The sequence below is a fragment of the Penicillium rubens genome (genome assembly GCF_028828025.1).
Source record: "Penicillium rubens strain IBT 27055 chromosome Unknown utg000001l_segment0_segment0, whole genome shotgun sequence".
Classification (NCBI taxonomy): domain Eukaryota; kingdom Fungi; phylum Ascomycota; class Eurotiomycetes; order Eurotiales; family Aspergillaceae; genus Penicillium; species Penicillium rubens.
The window spans coordinates 5,700,470-5,727,758 of NW_026890599.1; the positions used below are offsets into that span (position 1 = coordinate 5,700,470).

Genomic DNA, 27,289 nt, shown 5'->3' on the forward strand with positions numbered 1-27,289 from the left:
GCTTGAAGGCTAACAGTCTCGCAGTCACGGGTAAGAAAATTGTCGAAAGCCTTGAAGAGAGGGGGGGGAAACGTACACGGAGAGAGGAAGGAGAAAGAGAGAGGAGAGAGACAGGAGAGAGACAGGAGAGAGCAAAGAAGCTAGCTATAGGAGAGCAGGGGCTGCCCAGTCATCCATCCTGATACATTCTATATTCATCTCTTCCATTAAATTATATCTGATTGAGCTGAAACAGATGTCAAGTCCATAGGTACGTAGCGGTTGGTGCATGTTCAAAATATCGGTCTTAATATGCCCAATACCTACATGTACTTGTATTTAAACCTTGGAAAGATCAACATGACAAATCAAGACTGTTCTGATACGATCATCTAGGCACAACACTATTGGACCATGGATATGTTCAACAATAAGGCGAGGCTCTAGATTAGCCTGAATACGAGATTTCTTATTTAAATCAGACCTTATCACGATATCGCAGTAGACCACTATAGGAGGCAGAAGGAAAAGTAATTTATGACAAACAGACTGATCATCTATACCTGAGCATACAAACATTAGCTAGCAGTACCGAGAAAAAGATATTGCACCAGCTCAGCAAGCCTTCTCAAGGTAAAGCAGGACCTTCATAGCACCTTATCCTCACTTTAGCCTATCCCAAAGATTTGCTGCCACGTGGATCTCTGGCACCTCACAGGGCAAACAAACCAAGTAGCCAATTTTTGGAGATGTTGTGAAGTAGTGTATGAAAGGCGATCTGTTAAATCCTTTTGGATCTTTTCCTTTTGTTCCTGTGGAAGATCAAATCCCCAAAAGCTGATACAGCACCAGCATTCCAAAGTGCAATGACCTCTGCCTTTCTGTCTTGATAGATATCTCTGTTCGCAGCATCCGGCTACAACATCCGCCTCGGCCCGAACAATCTTGGACCATTTCCTTGCGCATAAACCATATAGTATTGCGCCTCACTGTATCATAAAGATTTTTGATACTTGGTCCAAGCACAGACTCTGCGGTAAAGGGCATACTCTTTTCTCGGGTATTCGGGTTTCGCTTCTTCAAGTTGCTTCTTTACTTCTTGAAGCTGAGTGTTATCAGATATTATACCTTAGCCTTTTGTAAAGCTTCCTCGCGTTGCGTATGTTCATGTAGAGCTTGATCAGCGAGTAGTAGATCTGTCACTATAGACCGGTCTATTCGAGCCAGAACATATCCGTAGGCTAGAGCCTGACGATCATCAGACATGAAAAGAGCCTTAAGGTCATCACACACGCAAAGAACTACTGGAGGTCCCAGAACAGAGCCACTGAAAAATGCCATATTCGAGGTGAATAGAAAGTTTGGTATGAGAGGAAGATAATCTTGTTGGTGAGAAAAGCAAAGTTTGAAGTAGAAATAGATTCGAGATGACATAGGAATGATTCTTACAACATATTACTACCCTGTCTAGCGTTCGAAGATCCCAATTGGTCTAAGGATGCATTTCCAGGTTCAAATATCCCACGGTTCTAAAGAAGATCAGGGCCGGCTCCTAAAGTAAGCTGCTAAAATGAACTAGAATAGCGAAAAAATAATAGTAATTTATTCTAATAATTTAGTAGTTTTATAAACGCTAAGGCCTCGATTTTATATAAAAATGGGCTTCGATAGGCCCCTAATAGGGGCCTATCGTAGGCTAGGGGATAGGCTGTGGACCGAAGTCCTCGGCCCATTTGTGGGCCCTGATAAAGCCTAATGCTATTGTTACTCGAGCTTAACTAGAAAGGATCAGTATCGTGGGCGGGCGTGGATAATTCTCACCCACTCTCAGCTTCACGCTTTATAAGTAATGCACTCACCCTTCCATCGCCCAATAACTTGCATTTTATAATCCTCTCTCACATCTAACCTTGTACATACGACCATAGGGTGTGGAAAACAGGGCTTCCCGTCCGCTCAGCCGTACTTAAGCCACACGCCGGTGAGTTAGTGGGTGGGTGACCACCAGCGAATCCTCACTGTTGTATGTTTTCTTATTTTATTTTTGTTCTTTATCTTATGCTCATACTTGAAACCTGGCTTTAATTCATATTAATTTTGCTGAGCGGAGCGAAGCACATAATATAGGCAATATACCTAACAGACTATGCCAAAAAAATCCGCCTTCCCAATTCTGAGATCCTGGCCTTCAATAGTATTGAGGGCACTCGATTGTTTCCAATGTCTTTCAATTAAGAGCTATGTAGTCGTATTTCATATAAAAGGCCTTAATGACGAACCTGTCGCAATGGCCCACCGCATACCCTTCGGCTCGACCCCATTGGTTGCTCCGCAAATTATCGGCCACCTCCGGCAGTTGCGCACATATCGGGACTGCGGAGCCTCCGATCCTTCTTTTTGCAACATCTGGGGTAATGCCGTTTCCCACGTCTCGACATGCCCAGAAAACCCACCCCAGCGGCCAAACAGCGGGTTCGCACTGGTTGTCTGACTTGTCGGAAAAGGAGAAGAAAATGTACGCGTCACGTGGTGTGCTCTTGTTTTGCAATCAGAACTGACGGTTTGACATTAGGTGATGAGCAGAAACCGAGCTGCGCCAACTGTGAGGTCAAGGGCTTCACGTGTAAATATAGCTCTGATTTGGCGTTCGTGTCGCAGCGCGATGGGGGTGTCCCCGGTGCGCCGAGACAGGCGTATAGCAGTATCACAGTAAGTACGGAGTTCTCCGAATCGACTCGAGTTTCAATTTCACCTCGCGATGCCATGATATAATAAAGATGTTAAGCTGATTCTGATTAGTTTGTCGATGACTCTCCTCTTGCAGCTGCAAATAAAGAGAAATCAAAGCCCCCGCCAAAGTCTGCAGATGATTCCCAGAGCGATGGCAACACTGGTTTCTCTTTAGATGGGCTGCAGTCTTCAGCTGACGGCCCAGATGATCCCGGGGATGTGCGCCGTGCCTTTGAATTCCAAAACATATTGTCATCAACAGCGCCCAATGTCGACTTTTCTGAACCTCCAATTCCGTTTGTCGGAGAACGGAGTGCGCCGCATACTCGCTATATGAACAGTGCTCCATACTTTGGATACCGGTCTGCCACCAGCAATAGAACAGTCGAAAGGCGAGGCGACCTTGCGAGTGGGAATCATGAGACCGACCTGCTTCGACATTTCCGCTATCACGTCGGTCCTTGGATCGATACCGGGGACCCTGAGCTACCGTTCGGGCTACAGGTCCTTCTGCTCTCGCGAACCAACAGAGCTCTGCAGGCTGCGGTTCTTGCACTGTCTGCAGGTCAACGGCTCCTCGTGACATCCCCGAATAGCATGGACCTGGACAGTAGCCAGCAGTTCCGAAAGGAAGCGGAAGAGAGTCTTGCGCTTGAATATGACCTGGCTAGATATGCTGGCCATACCCTCTTGATGCTTCAAGATGCTCTGCCTGCAGGACCCCAGCAGTGGAGAAGCCTTCTGGTTCACAGAATAGAGCATATAAGTGACTTCGCATCAAGAGCAGTAGGAGAAGAGGTTGGGGAAGCTTTATTGTGGCTTTACTTTCGATTCGGTAAGAGAACTTCTAATCACTCCAAAGGACCAGCCAGCAGACTAATACTGGGCTCCTTACAGATCTCGCGGGCTCCTTATTCTCTTCCAAACCGCTACTTATGCCATTTCGATCATTATTACGACGAGATGGCACCTTATTAAACCACCAACAATCTATGCGGCCCCAGACGGTCAATACCGTATACAAGCATATATTGTGTCTTCTGGGACACTGCTTGGCCTTAATACACGGGGATCGAGAAACGTCCTCTCCCCATACGGGCGCATCACCGGATCTGGCAGCGTTCCCATCTTTACGACAATCGCATTCCCTGTCACAATGGACATTCCTCTGGTCAGACTGCCAGAAATGGTACAATGAGCGACCAGTAGACGTTCAGCAGATCGTGGACATCCGCGGCGGCGAAGCTGACCAGATTGACCCTGACCACTACTCCTCGTTTCCAATCCTCATCTATACGACTCCAATGGCGCTGGTCGCCAACGCTGTCTACCACATGATCTCCCTCTTATTGCTCACGCATAAGCCACGGCTCCTGAAATCACTTCCCGGACCAAGATCGGTCACCTCGCACATCTGGCACGCGCAGTCGATCGCCGGGATCGCAGCAAGCAATGACTCCCCTGAACAGTGGGATCCGATCTTGATTGCGAGTCTTCTCACCATCGCCAAGGAAATGACACACGAATCACAACAAGCAGTTCTACTAGACCGCTTTTCCAGGATCACAGCGACAACGGGTATCAAATTGGACCGAGAGACCGAGGCACTTCAAGCAGGGTGGAACCTGGCACGATACGAGGAGGAATTCGAGGATGAAGCTGACTCTATGATTCCATAATTATACCCAAAACGATATCTCTATTATTTTGTTCTATCATACTTTTCATCAATGGTACACGTATTCACATTCCATCATTCGATTCCTTCATTCCACATCGTATGCAAAGGGGATACTCTGCATAGCACCCCGTCGCTGCACACACATAGCAGCAGCAGCATTCGCCTTCGAAACCGCACCCTCAATATCATCATCAAACTCCCCCAAGCTCCGTCCCGTCGCCAAGAAACGCGCCACAGCAGTCGCAAAATACCCGACAAACGTATCCCCCGCCGCAGTGGTATCAACAACCTTAGCAACCTTAACACCAGCAACAATACCCGTGCGACCCGTCTTCGTCGAGAAATAAACCCCCTTCGCGCCAAGCGTAATAAGAACAATCTCAACGCCCGCTCGCTCATGGAACCGCGGCGCCAACTCCTCAGGCCGTAAACCATCACCCTCAACAACATCCCCAACAGGAAGACCCTCAATCGACCTGGCCATCTGCACCACCTCCGTCTCATTCATAATAAGCACAGCGGTCCCACGCAGCGCCGAAAGCGGAATCCCCTCTGGGAACACAGGCGCAGGATTGAAAACGACTTTCGCGCGCTCCCCGCTGGAACAGTCATTGAAATACTCGAGCAAACCCAGCGTCGTGGTGCGCGGGATCTCGCCCTGCAAGACGACGATATCGGGTGTAGACGGGTAATTCTTCAGCGCAGAGAGAATATTCCCCACGGAGCTAAGCAATCCAGCATGGTTTGCGCCGGGAACGACAAGAATCCTATTCTCACCGCCGATAGCTTCTTCCACGATAATGCTAGCCGAACCCGTCTGCGCGACGGCCGATTGCTCAATGGATGTTGTGTCGACGCCGGATTTCTGCAGTGCAGGCTGTAGGAGGGTCGTGTAGTATGGGTCATTGGCGCCGACGGCGCCAATCATGTTCACGGATACATCTTGGGTTGTTTGTGATGTGAAAGAGGCGCGGCCGCAGGCGACCGCTTGGTTTCCGCCTTTGCCGCCTGCTGAGACGGTTAGGGACGTTGCTGTGAGAGTTTCGCCTGGTCCTGGGCAGCGCGGGGTTGCTGTTACGAAGTCGATGTTTAGGGAGCCGATTATGCTGATTTGGGGGTTTTTGGCGGATTGTGGGGTTGTGGTGGTCGTCATTTTGGTGGGTTGAGGTTGTTTTGTGTTCGGGATGTTTAGGACCTCTGATGTGGGCTTTCGCGGGTTCAGTTGAATTCGAGGATGTAGAGGGTTTAATTGTTTCAATATATGTCGCGTTGCATGACCTTTTTTTCTTTTATCGGTCGGGATCTCGACTTTCGGCATGTCATAGCTCCATCTCCCCACGTCCCGATGTCTTCGTGTGTTGCCTGATGTGGGAGTCGTAGGCTATGACCGTCCCAAATAGGCTAGGTCGTTGGGTCCGCATTTGCGCCAAATGCGGATTAGCGCAGGAACCGTAATGACTAAAAGAGGAAGTTGGCCGCACTAGCCACGTGCTTTCCACACTTTCGTTATTAGTCGCGGCGGTTCTAAGATTCGCCTTAGAATCCTAGTACATTGCAGCAGCGGGTTAATCTCTTCAACGTGGCCAATAGGTTAGCATACACAGGAACCTAATGAATTTTCCAGTTGTCAAACCAAACCACCGCCCCAGAAAGGGCATAGATAGCTACAAGTAGCGTCGCAGTTGGTATCCAGCCTCGGAACTGTCTTTCGCATGGATGGCAGGGCTCGGGGGAGCTTCTTCTTCTTCTTCTTTTTTTTTTTTTCTTTAAACTACAGCTAATTGTAGAGCACGTTCTTGCATCAATCGCGTGGATTTCTCCTCCTGGGAAATCTATGATTCAATATATAGCGCAATTTAGCATGATTGGAATGGAAAATTCCATATAAATAACCTTGTCTGGGGAGATTGACAAACTCGCTACCTCCCCCCAAGACCGGCCAATCGTCGATCGTCGACATAACGAAGCAATCTTACTCCGAACCTCAATTCTATATGCGCTCCGTTTTGAGCGATGATAGGCGATGAATTCTCCCTATTTCACGTGACCTCTGCTTCCCATGTATGTAGTCTGATCTACTTCTTTTCCTCTGTAACTATCTCTTACATAGCTCTCTGTCCAGTCAATACAACTGTACAGCCTCTTTATGATCTCCTGCTTGCAGTAGTTCCTATCAATAGGTGCCATGATAAATAGGTCTATTACTTACCACGGGGTCGGAGGAGACGCAGAAGGACTATAATGATATTTATTTTGACTCGGACTGAATGTAATGATTCGACGGGGTAGTTAGGCTCGTCAATTAGTTTGAGGAGGCCCCAGGCCGGGCGAAGATTCCAGATGACTCATCGACCATTTCGACCTTCCAAGGTTGGGTGGTCAAGGCTTACAACCCCGCACCCTCCCTCTCTTCTCTCTCATTTTGGCTGTGGTGATCGTAGAGATACCTTTCTCGATTTTCAACAATCCTAGAGGACTCCGGTGAAGTGAGAAAACCCGAAGATACCAAAATATCATCCACTGGCACGCTTCCAATGAGGTGCATCACATATCAGCATGAGCCCCTCTAATAAATACTTTTACCGTTGCTTTTCGGAAAAGAGTGCTGGTGGTTTGACATGCGGCCTGAAACGCATCGGTCCTCGGTTATCCAAGCCCGACCTTTCTCTACATTTCAAGCATCATAAAGACCGGCACAACACGTATAGGCCAACCGCTCTAGTCTCCGTCACCGACCGTCCCATAGAAGCTCTCCATCGTGCTTTCGTCAAGCACTACAACGGTGGAGAGGTCCCAAGTACCATATGGGTTGCCATTATATCAGTTCCAGCCACTACGGATGCTGAGAAACTTTATCACCATGCCCAACAGCTTGCTGATGCGGACATCAAGTTCAAGCATGAATATTTGTTCGAATGGCAGATCCCAGACCAATATGTGGAACATATCATCTCAGTCAAGACACTTCTGAGTCGAGGGCTCGACCTAAAAGAGTATCTCGATCATGGTGACGACAAACGCTCCTTACCAAAGCTCTCGACATTCATAAGCAGGGTGGCAGAAGGAATTTCGAATGATTCCATTGATGGCTATGACTTTGGCAGGAATCTAGCCGACATAGCACAATGTTTCGGTGCCAGGGCACCGGTTCTGGAAATCGCCTGGCAGATTTTGTATGATTGCCCCCCATATTTCAGTGTCATGACGGAGGATGGCTCTGAGAAATGGCAACCCTACACCAAGGATTTCTCTTGGATATTAGATGGTATTGACGAAGGCATAGTCGATTTCTGGCTTACTGACAGCACTTTCATTCTCGATCATCGGAATTTTGTGGAATGGTCTGAGTCTATGAGGAACGAAGTGAAATGGATGTGGGTGGATTACATTGTGGACCTCTACCATGATATTTGCGCAGGGACAAACACGGATTACGTTTATAAAGAAGAGCAAAGATTAAAGGAGTATGAAGAGAATATCGAGATAGAGATCGAGGAGGAAGCTGTGGCCATCGGCCTTTGACAGATTATCTATGTTTCAACGTGATACCACATTCTAAGTTGAAACGAACGTCCTGTCACAGATAATGGTACAGTAGTGGTAGTAGTAGAATTCATTTACCCGGACCTCTCGCAAAACTGATTTCCCAATGAAAGAACGATTACCGTTAATCGAAAACGATCAAGGTGGCAGAGATGTCTGGGATCCTCGTCTATGAACTTTCACTGCCGACAACACACCGGACTCAATCCTCTTCTCGCCCGATGGTAGGTTCCTAGGCTTCAGTCTCGGAATAGCGTGGAAGCGTACTGCTGTGGGATGTTACTACCGGTACCAGTCATACACTCATCGCTCGATCTGCTGGAGAGATTCCACTGGCCTTTTCGCCGGACAGCCAAATAATTGCTTTATACGTAGGCCGTGAAGTGGAGTTTTGGGTTGTTGCTACAGGGAAACTCATGCAGTCCCTTGAGGTGGATTATGAGGTCCGTGCTATGCAATTCTACCGGATGGCAAACGCCTTAGCCTTAGGGTGCTAGGGTTCTAGGGTTTTACATAAGAACCCCATTTCTTGTTCCACATATTTGAACGTTGATTATATGTGGAAATAAACACTGTGGGAGAGAGAGAAAGAAAGAGAAAAGAATGCCAAAAGGAGGCAGTGGCAGAACAACGGCCGTGAATTCTGCATTCTTGTTGAGGCTACGAAGGAAGAGAGATGGATGGAGAAGAAGAAATGAGGTGATGATGAAACTATGGAAAGAAGCTAGTATATATGGTAGCTAGATGACAAAGAGACAAAGAACCAAAGAGCTCAGTCTGCACACAGATAGACAAACGCATACTGCATGTATGTCAACAATTCTAGATAGCTCGCAAATCTTAGCATGACCGATGCTGACATCCAGCGTTACATGCAAACAGCATCACCAGTCTGCCTTAGACTTTTCCAGCTCGTACGCGTCGTCTGGATCGGCTGTTGGCGCTGGCAAAGAAGCCAAGGTTAAACCCACATCCTTTCCATTCCGGCCAAATTCATTCAGAGCCCGAACTAGGCTCACAGTCTTGGAGATGGGCCCATCTTTCTGATTGAGAAGTAACGAAAGGGGCCTAGGGGCGGTCACAGACCGTTCTTCTTCCAAACACAGGCGCGAATCGGGTAATATCAGACGGTTTGAGGATTCAGAAACTCCATTGCCGTTACCGCCAACTGAGGTGTCGATGACTCTATAAGCCACTCTCATTCTCAGACCGAAAGGCAACTGCTCTTCGCAGACAGTTTCGTCGGCCGCGGTAGTTATGGTCGCTTTTTCCTTTGTGGTAGCTGACCCAATGCTAAAAATCGTGGATGTGGGGCTGGTGCGCCTTTGATCCACTCCTATCACCGGTTGGGGCCAAAAGAGGTGTGCAAGCGCGGTGTGATTATGTAGGAATGAGAGAACGTCCTGCTGAGAGAGTGCATCCGGGAGAGGGTAATAAGCTTTCATAGCTGTCTGGGTCGAGTAAAGGACTGTCTGGTCGTTAGCCACATTGAATTGGGTTCACGATCTGCTCCTAAGCAGGCAAATTTTGAGAGGGAATTGACGCAGGGTTGGATCTAACAGGAAGACATGCCGACATCAAACGTGCCGAGCTGGAGACGATAGGACACGGTGGTGGCTTAAAGATATTGCAGTCTGCGTGCTACACAATACCGGGTAGAGGGATGGTTTCGGACGGGGTTTTGCGAGATTTTCCGAGCGGATTAGTGTGTCGCGCCAGCAGAGTTAGCGAACAGTGGCAAGTCGAAGGGAGATTTACCCAGTTAATTTGGGAGTTGAAGGCGAGTTAAAGGAGGGAGATGGTATTTGAGCAAGGCGAAGCCCGACAAGCATCCTGACTCGTGCTTAAAACCGCCTTACTGGGCAGATGTGGGTCACTTGTTTATTCTCCGGGCAAATCTCGACGTTCATTATTTATCAACGTACCCCAGGAATCACAATATCAACCGAGTCACAATACGAAAGCTCACCCCTTCACATGGCGAGACGGAGCTAGTTCAGAGTCATTCAGGACTAGGCAGGACCTCAATCCAAACATGCCCGAAGTGAAACAACACTATGATGTGACCCCAGTCTCGAACAAGTTTGTATGATAATTCAACATTAGGGACTGTGCTATGCCTATACCAATCAAAAGTGAATCCAACTTGCTCCAGGGTCGCTTGAAGAAAGCGCGCAAAGAAGTCCAAGTTTCTCTAGGTCCTGACAAAAATCCTTCCTCGGAAGAAATCCCAAATCCCTCTTCCATGCAGTTTTGGCCCACATCACGATTGTCGCCACTAGCTCGCCCGGCATTTATGGAGTGGCCAAATAGACTGAATGCTAACAATGAAATGAAAGGCCAAGAAGAACCGAAGGGATTGCTCCTTCGTATATGTTCTTTACTCCGGACTCCTGTGGTTTTCAAGATTATACTCACAGTCAGGGATTATTAGTTGGTGAAGTCGGTTTCGTACCGAGGCACTAAACATAGTACAAGGGAAGTTCCTTATTCTACAAGCAGAGGGGCTAAATATCAACCAAGTCTGACTTCTCAGCTGATTCCTTCCCTCAGAAAGCTATGTACGAGTCAACCGTCAATGAGTTGAGCGCAATATCACAAGCTAGCTCCCGGTCGTACTTGTCTCCCCCGATCCACAAAACCACCTGAGACCACCAGCTGCTCTTTCCATATCTCATTGCTGTCGTGAAATCCCAGTATTCAGGATACCAGCCAGCAGACTCCCAATCAAGGAACCCCGATAGATGCCCGTCATCTCCGATAAGAATATTGTGAGCCTTGAAGTCACCATGGGCGAAAGTAATCCGGTGAGAGTATTTGCGGAGTTCATTTGCTTGCGCTAAAACCTCAATGTATTCCGCAGTCGAAGTGAAGCCGTGTCCAGAGGCTGGGCTTAAGAGATAATCGTGGAGCTCCTCTTCGTTCTTAAATGGACCCATTATGTGATTAGGCACTCTTGGGCTTCGTAATGAAGTGCCTATAACCGAGCAAATATTTCGCGTATAGGGCGAGGACCAATTACGCATAGAAGTGATGCATTCTCTCAGTTCGAGAAGCCACGGGTCTTCCAATTCAACATGTAAAGGATCGGCAGAGTTGTCAAGGGCGGTGCCAGGCAACCTCGTCATCAATATCGAAAAAAAGCGATTAAAGGGCGCATAAGGATGCTCCCCACAAGATAAAACCTTCGGAACGGGCATTCCGGCAGCTCGCGCCATTTGCATCGCGGCGGCCTCTTCTATGCTTGTTCGACTTGTCCACTTTAAGACTAACCCGAACGGCAATTGTACAATATTTGCGTCGAATGGTATATCGAACCATGAACAATAGCATCCTGACAATCGATACAACACTTCATGGAATATACCGTAGAGTCTGCGTCTTGTTTTGCCTGGAATAGGTGGCAGATCGGGTGTCGTTTCGCATATTGCTGGCTGTATAGGTCGAGGCCAGGTATAATCCGGTCGTAAGAATGACGGCACCCATAATCCAACCATTGGTGCAATCGGGGAGCTCGATGCTACCTTATATGATAAGCCTAGCCTAGGACTTGCTTTTGAAGCAAAGGTATTTCAACACAGTGACATGGTGTACGTTAGTTTTACGAAGGGGGCTGGGGTTAGGCCCGTGTGACAAGTTGCTGAGCTCAGCAACATCAGGCCTCAATACATTCTCAACTCAGGCAAAGGCCATCGTCTATAAGCCAGTAGTCTGCGTCAATAATTGTCTGAGGAGCTGCAGCTCCTAGAAGCGATGCTCCTGGAAATGTGGAGTTGGCTCCTCAAGCTCGGCGCCAGTAAACGATCTGCGGGACCGAACCAACTAGAAAATAATATAGAACAAATCACAGCGTATTTACCACTAGATCATAACAAACCACGGTTTTTAGATCGCAAGTTTTGTTAACTGCTCTTCAAAATTTAGTATGGTTCTTATGCCCATGTACAAATTTGTAGGTTCCCGCGGTTTGGCCTTATACGCAGAACTCGAACTTTGACCCGTGCCAAAGACTAGTGCTGACGCGCTAGTCTTCAGCTGTATGCAGTTTGATCACATAAGTGTTGTCCAAGGTATACAACTGGTTATCACACTGCATCGGCGTCTCGATGTGTCAATTCGATAATCTGTTTTTAGTCATTTTCGTCTCTTGTTGATTCTCGTTGGTTGTTGTTGATCCCTTTCGGATGAGCCAGCCACATTGGAGGAATACGAAAGGAGGCACATAAATATGGGCCTCTTCCATGTATGACAAGATTAAACAATTTTAATTCGTTACTTTTTATAGCATACAAACGATAAGTACTTTCCATGGTGCTTAATGTAGTGCTTACTTTACAAAAATTTCTCAACCATACAAGCTGTATAGACCTCTGAATCTGTATTCAACGTATATACGATCGAAAATATGGTTTAGATTAGTTGAAAATGTACGGAGTAGTTTAAAGCGATATAAAAATGTGAGATAGGCCACCCACTACTCTGATATTTACCTATTAGACCGAAAGGCCGTAAGTAACTAAGTCAGTTGGAACTGACTTATTGTGGTGGCATACATATATGCAGGTGCCCCACCATGTATGCTAATACATGTTGTGGGGTCACGGAAGGTAGTCGAACATGAACGTTTTACTGTATGGGACTACAATATAAACTGGTATATATAGCGTAATCGGCTAACCTTAGCAAATTGCCTAACTATAGATCAAGTAGTTCGGGAATTGTTTCATCTCTATTATCCCAAGAACGCGGGTGGGGCTGGCTGGAAGACGATTATAGGGCCGATTGTAGAGGTACAATATGGGCCGGGGGGAGGGGGGCTGTGGCCCTTTTAGTAAGGAGATGCATGGGAAATGACACTCGTATTGAAAATTGACCGCCAAGGGGTACTATCCTAATTGGGCTAGTGATTCTGTGCCAGCTGTGCTTTTCTTATGCCAACAGCGTCAACAATCGACATTTTGTTAACCGGAGAGCTCGCGCAAGCGTATACCTGCCGTACCATGGGTTTCTCGAAACACGTCCTGCGCGAGTGGTGGCGACGAAAGAAACAGAAAGCCGAGCAGGAGACCGACGAAGGGAAAAAAGGCTCTAACACCGCCGCTGCTGCCGCAGCTAGGAAAGAGCCTCCGAAAAACATCGCCAACGTTCCGAGTGATACCGATGTTAGCACTGGAGCCCAGAAGCCGAGTAATACGCCCGAAGAGAAAGGTTCTCCAGACCTTTCAATTTCTCAGATTCTCTGGAACCGCGCATATGATGAGCTTGCGAAGGACAAAGGGACGTCTGATATTGTTGAGAATTACATGAGGATAATACCCAAGGCCATTGATCCAGATGGCGACTTCAACGAGGCTGTCAGTGACGATATTATGCGCGATATGAACGATCCAATCCGCAGACAGGCGATACTCAAGGATTCCATCAAAGCGGGCCAGGCCAGGATTGCAAGGGTACAAAAAGCCACAAATGTAGTCGGCGGTGTTGTGGAGCTCATCAATAGATTCAAGGGCGTGATTGATGTGGCAGTCAAAGCCAACCCGCAGGTCGCACTGCCATGGGCCGGTGTTTGTATCGGATTGCAGGTGGGTCCAGTCTAATAAATTATTTCGGGAGGTGTAAAGACAACTAACATTTTCTTTCAGTTTCTGTTGAATCCCGCCCAGGAGTTAGAGTCTCAAAGGAATGGCATTGCATTTGTCATAACGAGAATGGAGTGGTATTGTTCACTGGCAAGCCATCTACTCAGTCAAGAGAATATCGACCTAAAGGGTCAATCCTACCAACCTGTCGTTAATGAGCTAGAGGGAAGAGTTGTTGCCCTGTATAAGGCGCTTCTTCTCTACCAGATGAAGAGCGTGTGCTCTTACTACAAGAACCACTGCTTAGTAATTTTGCGGTCTACGATCAATTTAGATGACTGGGACGGCGAAATTCAAGGCATCGAGAGCGCTGAAAAAGCTGTGCTGAATGACTTACGCCACTACTACGCTCTATATTCGAAGGAGGCGTTAGGTCATCTCGTCCGACAGGTTCAAGAGTGCCAGAAGATCCTAAGTGATTTCCACCAGATCCAACAGGAGCACATTACTTCTCAGTATCTTCAACAAATCCGTATCGTTGACCCTCAGGCGGAGATGGTCAACATCCAAGGAAGGAATGACAAGCTACTGCCTGCAGCGTATAAGTGGATTGTTGATACTCCAGAATACCGTGGATTTACCAATTGGAGTGACCCAGGCTCATGCCAGGTGCTATGGTTGAGTGGGCCTGCTGGCACTGGAAAGACCATGCTAGTTATCGGAATCATATCTGAGATCTCTCGACAATCGTTCAACATGGCACCACCAGGGCTTGCATATTTCTTCTTCCAAGCGTCCCGGAGCAACATGACCAGCCCAACGGATGCCCTACGATCCCTGATCTGGATGCTTCTTATTCAACAACCCCGTCTTTTCTCCTACATACGGGAGACCCTTACAAACGCCGGCGCAAGCTATTTCGATAGTCCGGGTGTCTTCTGGCCCCTTGCTGAGATATTCAAGCAGATGCTAGCTGATAAAGACCTTACACCGGTATATATGACCCTTGATGCTCTCGATGAGTGCGATGAGAGGAAAGCCGAAAACCCCGGGCTCGCCCATCTCCTCTCGCTCGTTTCGGATACCCTCAGCATCACGGACAAGGTCAAGTGGCTTCTATCTAGTCGACCCGAAATCAATGTCTACAACAAGCTGAAGAATAAACAGGAATCGGGAGAAATCGTCGAGCTGAATGTCCAGAGTCGGCCCGAGCCTGTGAATGCATATATCAAACACAAGCTCTCTGATCTTGAGCGGAATTACGAGTACTCAAAATACGTCTTGGACGAAATGTCGCAGGAGATTCGCCAACGTGCGCAGAACACCTTCCTGTGGGTCTCTCTTGTGTTTAAAGATATCATCGACAATAACGTGGCGGAATACGATGCTGTCGATCGTATCAAAGCCAGTCCTTCTTCTCTGATAAGCCTGTACGAACGCTTGATGACTCGTATTGAGAATCTACCCTCACGGGACCCTCGGTTTTGCCGCTCGGTCTTGGCCGCTGTCTGTTTCTCATATCGTCCGCTATCCTACGCAGAGCTTCATGTCGCTTCTGGTTTGCCAGCGAATGTGCGACCGCAACTTATTGTTCCCAAGTGTGGTTCCTTTTTGACCGTGCAGGACAATCGCGTATACATGATCCATGCCACCGCCAGAGAACATCTGGTTGACTACTTTAAATCTTCTTCCCCTGGAAACGGAAATTGTCACCATCATGATATTGGCAAACGCTCAATCCAGGCGCTGAGCGACACACTGAAGAGAAACATTTACAGCATAACCCCCGACAAGGAGTCAACGGATGTCATTGTGCCTGAGAAAGACCCTTTGGCTTCCGTTCGATATTCTTGTGAGTTTTGGGTGGATCATCTTTGCGAGGATCGTGGTGGTCAGAATATCGACGATGAAAGAGTGTTTTCCTTCCTGGAAGAGCATTTTTTGCACTGGTTGGAGAGTCTGAGCTTGATCCAGAAGCTCCCAACTGCAGTACCATCGATCAAAAAGCTTTTGATAAACAGCAAGGTATGTTATAACACCTACGCTTGTATTCAATTATTAATATTTCCCATTTGTCTCCAAAATAGAGAGTCGAATTTATAAATTTCTTAAAGGATGCCGAGAGATTCGCTTTGAGAAACTTGCAAGTCATGAGACAAGTTCCGTTACAGACATATGGATCTGCCCTTGCCTTCAGCCCATCTAAGAGCCAAGTCAAATCCCGGTACTGGAAAGAGCGACTACCGTTTATCAGAACCGTTCAAGGTGGCAGAGGTACTTGGGATCCTTGTCTGCAAACCTTTACTGCCGACAACAAACTGGGCTCAATCCTCTTCTCGCCCGATGGTAGATTTCTGGCTTCAGTCTCGGAATGGTGTGGAAGCGTACTGCTGTGGAATGTTACTACCGGTACCAGGCATACACTCAGCGCACGACATGCTAGAGAGACTCCGTTGGCCTTTTCGCCGGATAGCCAAGTAATTGCTTCATACGTCAGACTTAAAGTGGACCTTTGGGATGTTGCTACAGGGAAAGGCATCCAGTCCTTCGAGGTCCATTATGTGGTCAGCGCTATGCAATTCTCACCGGATGGCAAAGTTCTTGTTTTGGCTACAAGGACGGTGGAACTGTGGGACATTGCTACCATGTCGTGCATCCGGACTCTTGATGGGCACACTGAGTGTGTCCGGTGTCTCGCCTTCACGCCATGTCGCAAAATACTAGCTTCAGCCTCAGATGATATGACAGTAAAGCTTTGGGAGTTTGAAACCTCTTCCTGCAAGCTGACCATGCGTTTGCCCGGTTACCCCAAAAATATCACATTTTCACCTGATGGTAATATCCTCGCGGCAAGTTTGGCCGATGGATCTATCCACATCCTGGACACTGCAACCGGGGACACGATACGGACCTTGGGAGGGGACATACCTTGTGTCGCTGCATCCTTCTTGGTTGATGGGGAGACCATCGCAACGGTGACGAATAATGTGGAATTGCAATTCATAGACGTTGCGACCGGTACCTGCAAGCTTACGCTAAAGCATGGCAACAAGATCTGTGCTTCGTCAGTCTCCCAAAATATTGTTGCTTCAGGCACCGTTGATGGCATGGTGCGTCTCTGGGATACCACTGGGTATTGGAAACAATCTCCAGGAGGCCTCGATGAATCAGTGTCTAGCATGGCGTTTTCATCAGATGGGAAAATCCTTGCCGTAGGATTAGTTGGTAAGACAGTGGAGATCTGGGACTCCTTTGACAAGATTTGCAGGCGGAGGCTGGAGGGTCATCATGATCGAATCGCCACCGTTGCATTCTCCGCAGACAACAAAACCCTCGCCTCGGGTTCGTGGGATTGCACGTTTCGGCTCTGGGATCCTACGACAGGGGCTGCCATACGGACTGTGGACACTGGCCGAGGTAAGGTGCACTTTGTGAAATTCTCGCCCGATGGCAAGATGCTCGCTGTAAGCACGGAAGATCCAGAGGACCCTAAATCGCGAACCGTCACTGTTTGGGATGTTGTCACTGGGACCTGCAAGCAAACGCTGGATTCCGGCGTTTACTTTCACAATTTAGCATTTTCCCATGATGGTATGGTCATTCTGATGGCCTCTACTATCCACTCGAGTGATGGCAAAACCAGAGATTTCAACCTGCAGCTTGACCAGGGTTTCCGGGTCTGGGACGTTGCAACTGGGGCGTGGAAGCTGACAGTCACGGAAACCACGGAATTCTTTGACTCGATAGCAATTTCACCAGACGGTAAAACCATCGCCTCGAGTTTTTCATCGGCTCCGGGGATACAGACCTGGGATGCTTCTACTGGTGATGCACGACAGTTTATTGAATACGACGAATACAAGGTCGTCAATCAGAATTTATCATTCTCAGATGACGGTCGCTATCTGGACACGAACCAAGGACCGTACCGCCTGACCACCGGCGGGCTGGCCACATGCCCTGATCCGGAACGGTCGCAGTCTGTTGTATACATCAAGGAAAACCTTGGGTCATCGTGGGTGATGAGAGGTAGCAAGCCGCTGCTCCAGTTGCCACCTGAACATTCGAAGAGCTCTTTTGCTACCCGGAAGAACATGCTTGTACTTGGGAACGTCGAAGGGCTGACCTTTATTGAATTTGAAAGTTGCTGAAATGTCCGGTTGTTGCGCTTGTCCAATATCCCATTACACTGTCACTAGTGTGATTCCACGAAATGCATCACTTTCTAAATACTTGTCGTCAGGAAAGTTAACTTGGCGCAAGGTAATGGATATGCGCCAAACCTGCAGGGGCATGAAGCTTTTGTACTCAACCACCTAGTTAGCACCCTGGCGGCCTTGGAAGCTACCAGATAATGCAACCTGTCACATAACGGTCAGAGACTCGCGTTGCCCCTCAATCCCGGTGTAACCTATTTGTTCTATCGACTATAGCAATCACTCTTATCACTAGTTCGACGTTGACAGAAAGTCTTCGGTCATGAATGCAGATGATACGAGTGCAGAATGGCTAGAGGACAGATTCAAGACCTTCGCCCAGACATATCCAAAAGATATACTGGAATATAGGGACTCGGTTTGTAACGATGAGTTATCATATTTTCCTGATTGCTCACAATATATGGAAAGAGTAACTGGAATATGAAATCCCTAGGCCGAAAGAAATTGGAAGGTAGAGAAGACAGTGAGTGAAGATTCTCATATAGCCCAGGACTTATAAAGGTCGGCCTAGTTAGTTATTTACCCACTAACTAGTTAATTTTTTTCTACTTCACCTGGCCGATCTCGAGTTCAACCCGTCAAATGCATGTATCTGCCATGTCGCCAGATTAATATATCTCTCCTCGATAAACCCAATCAGCCGTTTGTGTCATTGAACCTCCAACCAATTCCCCTTATTTCCAGGCCTACACTTCCAATTTGCATGGCATATATACCCCTGGATCTGAATATTGTGATGGCCTCAATGTCTCAAAGCGACGACTGGAAAGAAAGCGGGAGTGGCGACCTGGCAGGCTCGTTATTGCCGGAAATGCAGATGAGAGCGACAGGCAAAGTGGAAGATGGAGAAGCATATCCGGAGCTAAAAATGGATGGGCTTTGGTCTTGCGTGAATGCCAAAATATCATGCAGTATGGTAGGGATTGATATGCTAGCAAGTCCCACTTTTTGATTAATGCGATGTATCTCAGCTAAAGTGCAACACAGGAAACGAGCCATAACTCCCCCATCCCCAACCCAATACTCCAATAACAAGCAAAAGCAAACGATTCAGTTCATCTTAACCTGGAACAAATAGCGCTGTCGGATCTGGGCAACATCATACACAATGTACTCGTTGTAGTACAGACCACGATCTTGGACATCCTTGGAACTGCCAATAGCCACATCGGGCATCGTCACACCCTCCAAAACCGGGTTCAAACACCCAGCATCCTTCCACCCACCAGGAATATTCCTACCCCGGCCCAGCGTCGCAATCTTGCCAGCCTTGTGCGCTTCCTCGCCGGCGTTGTAGTTGCTCCTGTCAAGCTCCAACATAGGCGCACCCAGCTCGGTGTCGCAGAGAAGAAGCAACCCCATCCCTCGGCTGTTGTAAGGGCAACAGTAGTTTGCGGATTTGCTCGATGTATCTGCTAGATACACGCCCTTGCCAAACATGTATCCGTTAACGGGTGCTTCGGGCGGTGCGATGCGAAGACCTTGGCTGAGGATACCACCGAAGTTTGTGCTGCGAGATCCGTGCCAGAGGAGGCGGCGGTCGCTGTTCTGGATTTTGGCATAGGGGGAGGAGTTGAAGCGGTCGTTTTCACCTTGGCGCTCGATGCGGAAGATGTTAATCACCTTGTAGTTCATGCTGTGTGTCTCCCCGCGTGAGTTCTGGAGGTAGTTCTCAAGTTCGAGGAACTCAGTTGATTTGTGGTCCACTAGGAGATGTCAGTTGGTGAAATATTGCGGGGTTGTGGACTTATACTCACGTTCAGTCATTTCCTCCATACCCAGACTCTGGAACTGGCGATCCAGCGGGTGGATGTCATCGTCTTCCTTGGACGATACCATGATTTCATTCGCAACGTCCATGTCGGTCAGTGCCTCCAGCAAATCGACTTCCTTCTTGATCTGCGCGTTTGTGTTCAAGGTTGGGGGCCTATTACGGCCGAAGACGTGGGGAATCAAGGTGAAGTATCGGTTGCTCAGTGTCTCTATGGCATCACCATATGGTTGGCCATATCTTGCTTGTGCCACGCTTGGTGTAGTCATCAGCTCCGATATTTCTTTCAGAACAGAAAATCCGCTTTTCAAAGTCCTATCGCTCAGCTTTCCCAGTGGCAGTTTGTGGGCGTCGTAGGACATTGCGGCCAATGTGTCGAGGACATCCTGCCGGTTGAAGATGAAGGACATCAGGTCTTGAAGCCCTTTGGACAAGGCACTCTGTGCCGCGGGCTTGCCGTCTTCTTCCTTGATAGTTTTCTCCTTATTGACAGGATCCTCCTCTTCGTCGTCTTCTTCATAGTTGCGCTCAAGGAACGTGTACTTTCCGTTCCTAGGAGTATCGAGCCGATTCTCCCACTTGAGACCTGACTTGTCTTTGAACTTCTTCTCATACTGCCGCATCGCGTCTGCCAAGCCGCCGTCCCCGAGACAGGCTGACTGCCCATGCTCCCCGACTCGCCCCCAGCGCGTCCAGGCATAGTACTTTGAGTTTGCACCTACCAGCAACTGGACACGATAGAATTTGTTGGCATTGTGGGATGCCACAGTCTGGCTCAGAGTGGCATCCCAGATGAGGCCTGCGTCGTCAATGTATACCTTGGGGTCTGTGGCAAAGCGTGTCAGTTCATCTTTCACACATGAATACTGGTATCGCAGACTTACCCTTGAGTCTACCTAGTTCCTCGAAGCCCTCGTCAATTGGAACATTGATTGCCTTGGTAGTTGTCTTCTGAATGTCCTTTGCCTTTTTGTTGGAACCGTTCTTAACAGGCTCTTCATCCGCCCCTCTTTTCTTGGTTGCAGACTTCTTATCCTCAGAGGGTTTAGCTTTGCCGTCTGCACCGTTCTTCAAGGTGTCGCCTGTCCCTTTTGCGTCTTTATTTTCACCAGAAGCCGCCGCACCTCGGTTCCTGGTGGTACGCTTGTTATCCGCAGGAAGTGCTGCGCTACCATCGACGGTCGTATTCTGTGTGTCATCGTCTGCCTGTGACGACTGGTTGGCCGGGCCAAAGAAATACTTGGTCTCCGGTAGCGGTTTCTCCGCCTCGTCTGATTCAACAAGCCAGGAAAGTGGAACGATGTGACAATTGGTGAGCTGTGAAGCTTGTTTGCCTGCCCAGTTGATCAATAAAGGTCCCGGCATCGTAGGGTGGAACCTCAAAAGTTTGGAACAATGCTCAGTGCTTGCCATCGGACACCGTGTAGACCTGCCATGTTTGAAAGTGGCGTTCTGGGGGCCAAACCAAGCGTCTCAAATATGGCCATGGCCATTAGCACCCCAAAGCTGGCCACCACGTTTAGGGTATTGATATGGCGGTATTGACCGCTAAGAAGTGCGCAAGGGTTCCAAACTTCCGAGGTCTTCTGTGGTAGCGCACTCACATTTCATAGTCTGCTTCTCCACATCCTTTTCAGTGGTCACCAGATGGGTACACTCTTCCGTGATGGCGGTGGTAAATGTCGCACCATTCTTCTCGATCAGCGCTTTTAAGTCCGCTATGAGCAATAGTGTGATCAGCATACAAATTGAGGTAGGGCTAAGGTAAATAGAGATCGCCTGGCGAATAGGGGGCTCATACCTTGTCTGAGATTAGGAAAAGTCCCACCCACGGCGATGACAAGCTTTTTAAAACTCCGAACCGGCATTATGTCGCTCAATTGCAAGAATGACTGGGTATCAAGAGTGCGGTGAAAGAAGAAAATAGGATTGTAGAGAGATTGAGGAGGGACTCGAGTAGGTCGAGGAAGGTAAAAGGGAAAGAGCTACCCAGGTGGGAGGACAACAAAATAAGAATCCAGATGCGATGAAATGAAAGTAGAACAGAAGAGACAAGTTGCCTTTTAAACCGAAATACGAGCTGGGGTTGAATCTCAGTCAAGCACTGTGGCCTGAGGGATCAGGCACCAATGAGGCTGCTGCCTGGCTTAGCGTCAGGCAACACCAAGGCAGCACACCCTGTTGGGTGGAGATTAGGGGGCCTACGGAGTCCGGAGCATACAGGATATGTGAATATGTGACATGTTGAATATATTTCAATCTGCTGGCTCCAGACTCCATCTCATTGACTTGCCGAAGTGGTTTCTGTTACTAGGGTCAAATCTCGTTTTGTGTCGAATCCGCATACGAAATTTTCATTTTAGCTAGCCAGAGTGAACTACGGCCCGAGTCACCACTAACTTCACAGATTCCGAGAGACACCTACGGCTGGAAACTTCCGGGCTTCCTGTTCATCACAAAAGACTCACAGGCCCAAAATTATTGGGATCCATGGCGAGTACGTGCAAGTCATACCTCGTTTTGACGGCCTGCCGTGCTATTCAGACAAACTCGACCAACTTTCCGATGGCCCGGTCCTTGGGATTCTCCAATTTACTTTCAATTCCGAGGTCGACGTCTCCGATGCATCACAGCGCGCATCAATACTCTGGCAAAAGTCTTTACGCTTTGTTTCGACTATCCCTGGTTTTCAAAGCCTCTATTGGTCATCAGTGAACGATGTCTCTCCTTGCCAGCAGATTATCTTACTGATCCAGTGGAAAAATGTGCTTGGTTGGGGACTATTCCAATCTTCTCTTGGCTTTAGCATGATGCTGGGATATATCTCCCAAGCCTCCAACCGTTGTGTTCAACTTGATGTGCCCCTCGACATCCCTGACTCATGTCATCTCGAGCTGGTCTCCTTTCAGTTTCCGGAAGCTCTATCTGCTTCTCAGTTAGAGAAGAAAGCTGCCTTCAAAACTAAATGGGAAAACGTATTTCCTAAGCATGCCGATGGGATTGTTCCTAACTCCGAATTAGCTCACGCCTGTGGGGAATGGCTACAAAGAGATACAGAATCGGAGGACCAGATTTTCATTGGCCTGCTGTTTTGGAATTCGACTCCACAATTTGAGGGTCATCTGCAGCTTCGAGGGGGAGACGGTCAAAATCTCACACAACATATAGCAGAGCTGATCAAAGATGCGATGCATGTGGTTTCGGCTTGCACAGGCCAGCTAAATCACGTATCGGGTGATCCTCTGCCAGACTCTACGCAGTGTCAAATCACGCATCATGCTTTCCACGAAGATGTAACGCCAATATATAGCGCCAATGAAGACCAAAATGAATCTGGTAAAGACAAATACCATGCGGAAAGTATGTCTCAGGCGCGAAGAAAGCCACGGGAACGCATAGCTGCTGGGCCTGCCGGTGCATGGTACATGATGGCACATATCTCCCAGCATCATCTACCCCGTCAAATCAACAGCTCAGAGGTGGATATCATTCAAATGATTTCTTTCCGGGCTCAGCGTGGAAACACAGAGGTACAAAATCAACTTGAATCACTTCGTCTGAAACTATGGAAACTAGGGGACTGTCCCCCACTCGCTTGGGGTAAAGAAAATGACAATGAAGGGGACAGCGACAAATTCCTACTTTTCCTTGGTATGTCTGCCTCACCTAATAGGCAAAAATGAATTATTAGCGGAGCTGACTCTCCTTCAAAGAACTTAGGAATACCAAATTACCTAGGCAAGAATGTGAAGCTCGACTGCAAGAATATATCTATGAGTTCTCCGTTGGATGCGGAAGTTCTATCCAGGAACTATCCTACAGAAGAACTGCAGGCCCGCGGAACCTAGCCAGTATTTCTAACGCGGACATAACCAATTTCCATGTCTCCGACAATATAAATGACCGACGTTCATTTGAATATGCTATGAACAATTATAGGCAGTAAGTGCATACTTTCAATGACACCTATTAACTCTGTTTTACCCAGCCTCTTTATGATACTAGTTTACTAACGCTATCGACATGATAGGACTTTAATCCAGCAAGTCATTCAAGGCGGCCAAACTTCTCCATGGTCCGCTTTCATTACCAATTGCGGTGCTTGGGCTCCGGATCAACATCCCGCGCATAAATACAAGGTTGTCGGAACGAAAGAGTTTGTCTCAGTATTTCGTTGCGAGATGGAAGGGGCAAGAGAAGAGTGGTATAGTGATTTCGCTGAACGATCTCGAACTCAGTATGATCTCGGTCATATCACTGACTGGCTGCGGACCTTGTCGACGACTATTGAGAACCACTATGTCGTCTTCGAAAAGCCAGATCCTTGGATGATCACCGATATGACGGAAAAGAAGGAGCGTGAGAAGCCAATCATTCCACCGTCGATTTTCGATGTTCCCTGGGCTCCTCAAAAAGTCCCCTCGCTAGATTTCCAACCATTCTAGACGCCGAAAGACGTTTCTTCTCAATTCCTTGTATTTAGTTTAAGCTGTTGCCATTTATGGTGTGATTTGTCTGTTTTGTTTTTCCTTGCGAATTCGTTGTAAGTTGCCAAAATCGGGGATTGAATTTAAAGAAGTAAACCTTACTTGACATACAGCTATTCTTGCTGGCCACCTAGTTGGACTAGAAGAGTGCCTAGGATAGTGTTAGGCAATACCAAGGCAACACACACTAGTTAACTATTTAGTGAAGATTAGTGGGCCTACGGGGTACGGAGTATATAGGATACGTAACATATTAAATACATTCCGTTCTAATAGCTCTGAACTCTATATTATTAACTTAACTGGCCATAGAGGCTGAAATCCTCCACGGCGAATATAAGACAAGGACTACGGAGACACACTACCTTATAAGACTCCTTACGTATAGACCCCTAAAATATGCGGTGCGGTTACGTGGTTAGGATTTTCTAACTTATTCGCGGGTTATGCTAATCCCTTTGGCTCTCCGCCTAGCGGCCTAAGTTAGCGTGGGAATTATATCCGCCCCCTCCGCCAAGGACTTTCAGTTTTATGCCAGGCGAATCTACGGATAAAAGGATCACCAAGTGCGTCACTTAAGGCCCTGATCCTTTATCACCTGTGTCTCACCTAGAGCGACGGCCACCATGAGTGTGCCTCTGTCAAGACAGGGAACGGGTCTTTCAGCAGGCCCAGAAGCGGCGAGGACTGTCAACGCGTGAGCTACCACCCGCCGACATCACAACCAGGTTTACTGTGCTGAAACTCGTAAGATGCGATGCCTGCCGAGAGCGCAAGGTAAAATGCTCGGGTTCTCATCCGTGCCGCTTCTGCTCACGACGCTGCTTGGAATGCGTGTTTCGTGAAAATAGGAAGCGAAAGCTCTACTCTGTGGAGTACGTTGCACCCTTCACGATAATCACAGCACAGGCTGACGAAACATGCAGATACGTTAAGAGCCTTGAGTCGAAATTGGAGGCTTCTATTGCGGCCACGCAATCCCCGGGTGTTCCGTCGCAGCTCCCTCGACGAACCTCGACCCCGGAATGTGCGCCATACGATACTGAAGTAATGGACGCTAGCGCGTCGCCTGCAGCTCTAAATGGAACTGTAGATGAAAATCTAGGGTCGAGTCAAAATGAGATCGACTTTGATCATGCTTTCCCACTCCCAAGTCCACGCCCAGATGTCCAATTAGAAGCACGAGACAGTGGCCTTACAGGTCAAGTCACAGACTCATCTCATCCACGTCAGCACCTTGCATCTATACCTATTCATATATCAGGAACTTTTTCAGCTAACATATTCATGAAGCCATTTTTACCGATCCTACATTATCCTCCAGTGTCAATTTTGGATGTGAAGTCAAAGCAATGCCCAGAACGTCGTGGCCCTCTACAAATTCCGCTAATAACCAAATCGCAAAGAGCCCAGATAATGCGTACGGACTTCAATTCGAATCACCACGATCCAGTGGGGTCCCTGAAAGTATCCTGTGGCCCAGCGAGAGTGATGCTGAAGATTTGCTATCCACTGTCATGAGTTCCGTAGGAAAACTACAACACCTTTTTGATCCGCGTACTTTTGCAGATCGCTTCTCTCGAGACTATGGTAGGATCGTGGATGGAACCTACTCTGTGGATGCTTGGTACGTGGAATTGCTGCTGGTTCTTGCCGTGGGAGCCCTTCTCAAGGGCCGCAAATCGGGTACCGACATTCTCCCAGGTGCGCAGTTGTTCACAGAGGCCACCATGCGCTGCCCTGGTTTGATACAATTGAGGGCCGCTGGTACCCTGGGAGTGGAGATAAACGGACTATCCGCGTTCTTCCTACAGTGTGCTGATCGCAAGGACGATGCCTATATCTACGTATGCCATTCTGATTGCTCGCGTTGGAATTCACCTTGTCTGATATTTTCGATAGGCTGGCACTGCGCTGCGCCTTTCCGTGTCCATGGGATTGTTCAGAGAGAGCCGCAGTGGCACTCTGCCCAGGTCTGAGATTGTCCATCGAAATAGGCTGGCGTGGAGTATTTATATGCAAGAAAAGTGCGGCGCAAAACCTTGTCTTTGGAAACATACTGATCATATTATAGGAGACTAGCAGCCGCGACAGGTAATCCAAGCCTAATGTCAGATGAAATGGTTAGAATTCCACGACCGATGGAGTCACCTGGCTTCTCCTCTGCCGTGATATTGAATGTCAACATTAGCATTGCCACTATCACTGGACGCATAATCAACAGTAAGCCCAGGCTCTCCTCAACACCGTGCTGTCGCTCTAACATCACATTAAAGCTGTATACAGTCACAAGAAGCAGTCAGAAGAGAAGTTTGTGTCCGAAGTTCGCGAAATTCTCCAATCTCTGGGGCATGCTAGACAAGGTATGCCTTTGGATTGTGTAATGGACTTTTCATCTCCCTTTCCTCTCACCCGAGACTGCATCACACTAAATCTTATGCTTTATCAAGTAAGTCACCCATTTCACTCCGTGATAATCAATACTAAAATGTCGCAGGCTATAATTCTTACTACTCGTCCGGCTCTCTTACACCTCGCCAAAGCAAGAATCACAAATCAAGGAATTCCTACCAGGAATGACGTGTTCGAGAAATTTTCTAGAACATGCATCGACGCAGCTGAAAGAAGTTTGTCCGTTCTCTGCGCGGCGAAGGAACAGAATCTCATCGGTGAGTCCTATATGTGCAGCGTCTTCGAACATCTCACTAACCACACATCCAGCGCCATTTGGTTTCTTCGATCTCGATGCTCTCTTCTCCGTCGCATTTGTATTGATCCTGGCTGGGAGTGCCTTTTGCGACGCGCAGAAAATGGGAGTGGTTCACGGCTTAAAACGAGCCATGAGTTTGTTCGACTATCTTGCAGAACGCGGGAACAGAGCTTCCTTATGTCGCAAATCTGATATTGAGCAGATGTGTAACCATGTTGGAGTCTCATTAGGCAGAGCTGGCACGCCCTCCGGTGATTTACAAAACACGCCGACGCCGACGCATCACCCTGCAATTACGCCACGGTACGACCCGGCGGCTGAAATCATACGGTCGCCCCAACAGCCAGACCAGTCTGGGAATCAATCTGGTTATCTTCATCCGCTACGTGACCCGGGTCCACCTCCATTGTGGCAAACCGAGAACAGCCTTTACGATTCCTTCTCTGGTTCTGTGCCTCGCGACTTGTACACAATCTATCAAAACAATGATCTGGCGCTTTCGGGGTCTATTGAACTTGATTGGGAGGAGCTTGAAAGACAGCTTTTGCTGCACCAATGATTTCTTGCTTTCTACTCAATAATTAAAGGA

General features: G+C 48.0%; 11 protein-coding genes across 11 annotated transcripts; 6 read left to right on the top strand and 5 right to left on the bottom strand.

The window, feature by feature from the left end:
* Positions 1–1,101: 1,101 nt before the first annotated feature.
* N7525_002188 (uncharacterized protein) lies at positions 1,102–1,320 on the bottom strand (the record flags this gene model as incomplete). The annotated part of the gene is made up of 1 exon (XM_061212213.1): positions 1,102–1,320. The coding sequence occupies one exon, from the start codon at positions 1,318–1,320 to the stop codon at positions 1,102–1,104; it is 219 nt and encodes a 72-aa protein (XP_061071439.1).
* A 1,095-nt stretch (positions 1,321–2,415) lies between these two features.
* N7525_002189 (uncharacterized protein) lies at positions 2,416–4,388 on the top strand (the record flags this gene model as incomplete). The annotated part of the gene is made up of 3 exons (XM_061212214.1): positions 2,416–2,688; positions 2,779–3,544; positions 3,607–4,388. The coding sequence occupies 3 exons, from the start codon at positions 2,416–2,418 to the stop codon at positions 4,386–4,388; spliced, it is 1,821 nt and encodes a 606-aa protein (XP_061071440.1).
* Positions 4,389–4,475: 87 nt separating this feature from the next.
* N7525_002190 (ribokinase) lies at positions 4,476–5,543 on the bottom strand (the record flags this gene model as incomplete). Its single annotated transcript, XM_002557121.1, has 1 exon — positions 4,476–5,543. The coding sequence occupies one exon, from the start codon at positions 5,541–5,543 to the stop codon at positions 4,476–4,478; it is 1,068 nt and encodes a 355-aa protein (XP_002557167.1).
* Positions 5,544–6,946: 1,403 nt separating this feature from the next.
* Positions 6,947–7,912, top strand: N7525_002191 (uncharacterized protein; the record flags this gene model as incomplete). Its single annotated transcript, XM_002557119.2, has 1 exon — positions 6,947–7,912. The coding sequence occupies one exon, from the start codon at positions 6,947–6,949 to the stop codon at positions 7,910–7,912; it is 966 nt and encodes a 321-aa protein (XP_002557165.2).
* Positions 7,913–8,085: 173 nt separating this feature from the next.
* Positions 8,086–8,430, top strand: N7525_002192 (uncharacterized protein; the record flags this gene model as incomplete). The annotated part of the gene is made up of 2 exons (XM_002557118.1): positions 8,086–8,157; positions 8,188–8,430. The coding sequence occupies 2 exons, from the start codon at positions 8,086–8,088 to the stop codon at positions 8,428–8,430; spliced, it is 315 nt and encodes a 104-aa protein (XP_002557164.1).
* A 387-nt stretch (positions 8,431–8,817) lies between these two features.
* On the bottom strand, positions 8,818–9,378 carry N7525_002193 (uncharacterized protein; the record flags this gene model as incomplete). The annotated part of the gene is made up of 1 exon (XM_061212215.1): positions 8,818–9,378. The coding sequence occupies one exon, from the start codon at positions 9,376–9,378 to the stop codon at positions 8,818–8,820; it is 561 nt and encodes a 186-aa protein (XP_061071441.1).
* A 1,104-nt stretch (positions 9,379–10,482) lies between these two features.
* Positions 10,483–10,872, bottom strand: N7525_002194 (uncharacterized protein; the record flags this gene model as incomplete). The annotated part of the gene is made up of 1 exon (XM_002557116.2): positions 10,483–10,872. One exon carries the CDS (start codon positions 10,870–10,872, stop codon positions 10,483–10,485), a length of 390 nt encoding a protein of 129 aa, XP_002557162.2.
* A 2,061-nt stretch (positions 10,873–12,933) lies between these two features.
* N7525_002195 (uncharacterized protein) lies at positions 12,934–17,663 on the top strand (the record flags this gene model as incomplete). Its single annotated transcript, XM_061212216.1, has 3 exons — positions 12,934–13,515; positions 13,576–15,537; positions 15,600–17,663. 3 exons carry the CDS (start codon positions 12,934–12,936, stop codon positions 17,661–17,663), a joined length of 4,608 nt encoding a protein of 1,535 aa, XP_061071442.1.
* Positions 17,664–18,782: 1,119 nt separating this feature from the next.
* Positions 18,783–21,371, bottom strand: N7525_002196 (uncharacterized protein; the record flags this gene model as incomplete). The annotated part of the gene is made up of 5 exons (XM_061212217.1): positions 18,783–19,438; positions 19,490–20,329; positions 20,388–20,837; positions 21,108–21,221; positions 21,305–21,371. 5 exons carry the CDS (start codon positions 21,369–21,371, stop codon positions 18,783–18,785), a joined length of 2,127 nt encoding a protein of 708 aa, XP_061071443.1.
* A 540-nt stretch (positions 21,372–21,911) lies between these two features.
* Positions 21,912–23,948, top strand: N7525_002197 (uncharacterized protein; the record flags this gene model as incomplete). Its single annotated transcript, XM_002557113.2, has 3 exons — positions 21,912–23,154; positions 23,217–23,445; positions 23,534–23,948. Coding segments are annotated over 3 exons (1,887 nt in total), but the record flags the coding sequence as incomplete, so codon positions are not given.
* Positions 23,949–24,616: 668 nt separating this feature from the next.
* On the top strand, positions 24,617–27,259 carry N7525_002198 (fungal specific transcription factor domain-containing protein; the record flags this gene model as incomplete). Its single annotated transcript, XM_061212218.1, has 8 exons — positions 24,617–24,687; positions 24,842–25,218; positions 25,284–25,837; positions 25,893–25,963; positions 26,065–26,213; positions 26,267–26,439; positions 26,488–26,659; positions 26,712–27,259. The coding sequence occupies 8 exons, from the start codon at positions 24,617–24,619 to the stop codon at positions 27,257–27,259; spliced, it is 2,115 nt and encodes a 704-aa protein (XP_061071444.1).
* Between the last annotated feature and the right edge of the window lie 30 nt (positions 27,260–27,289).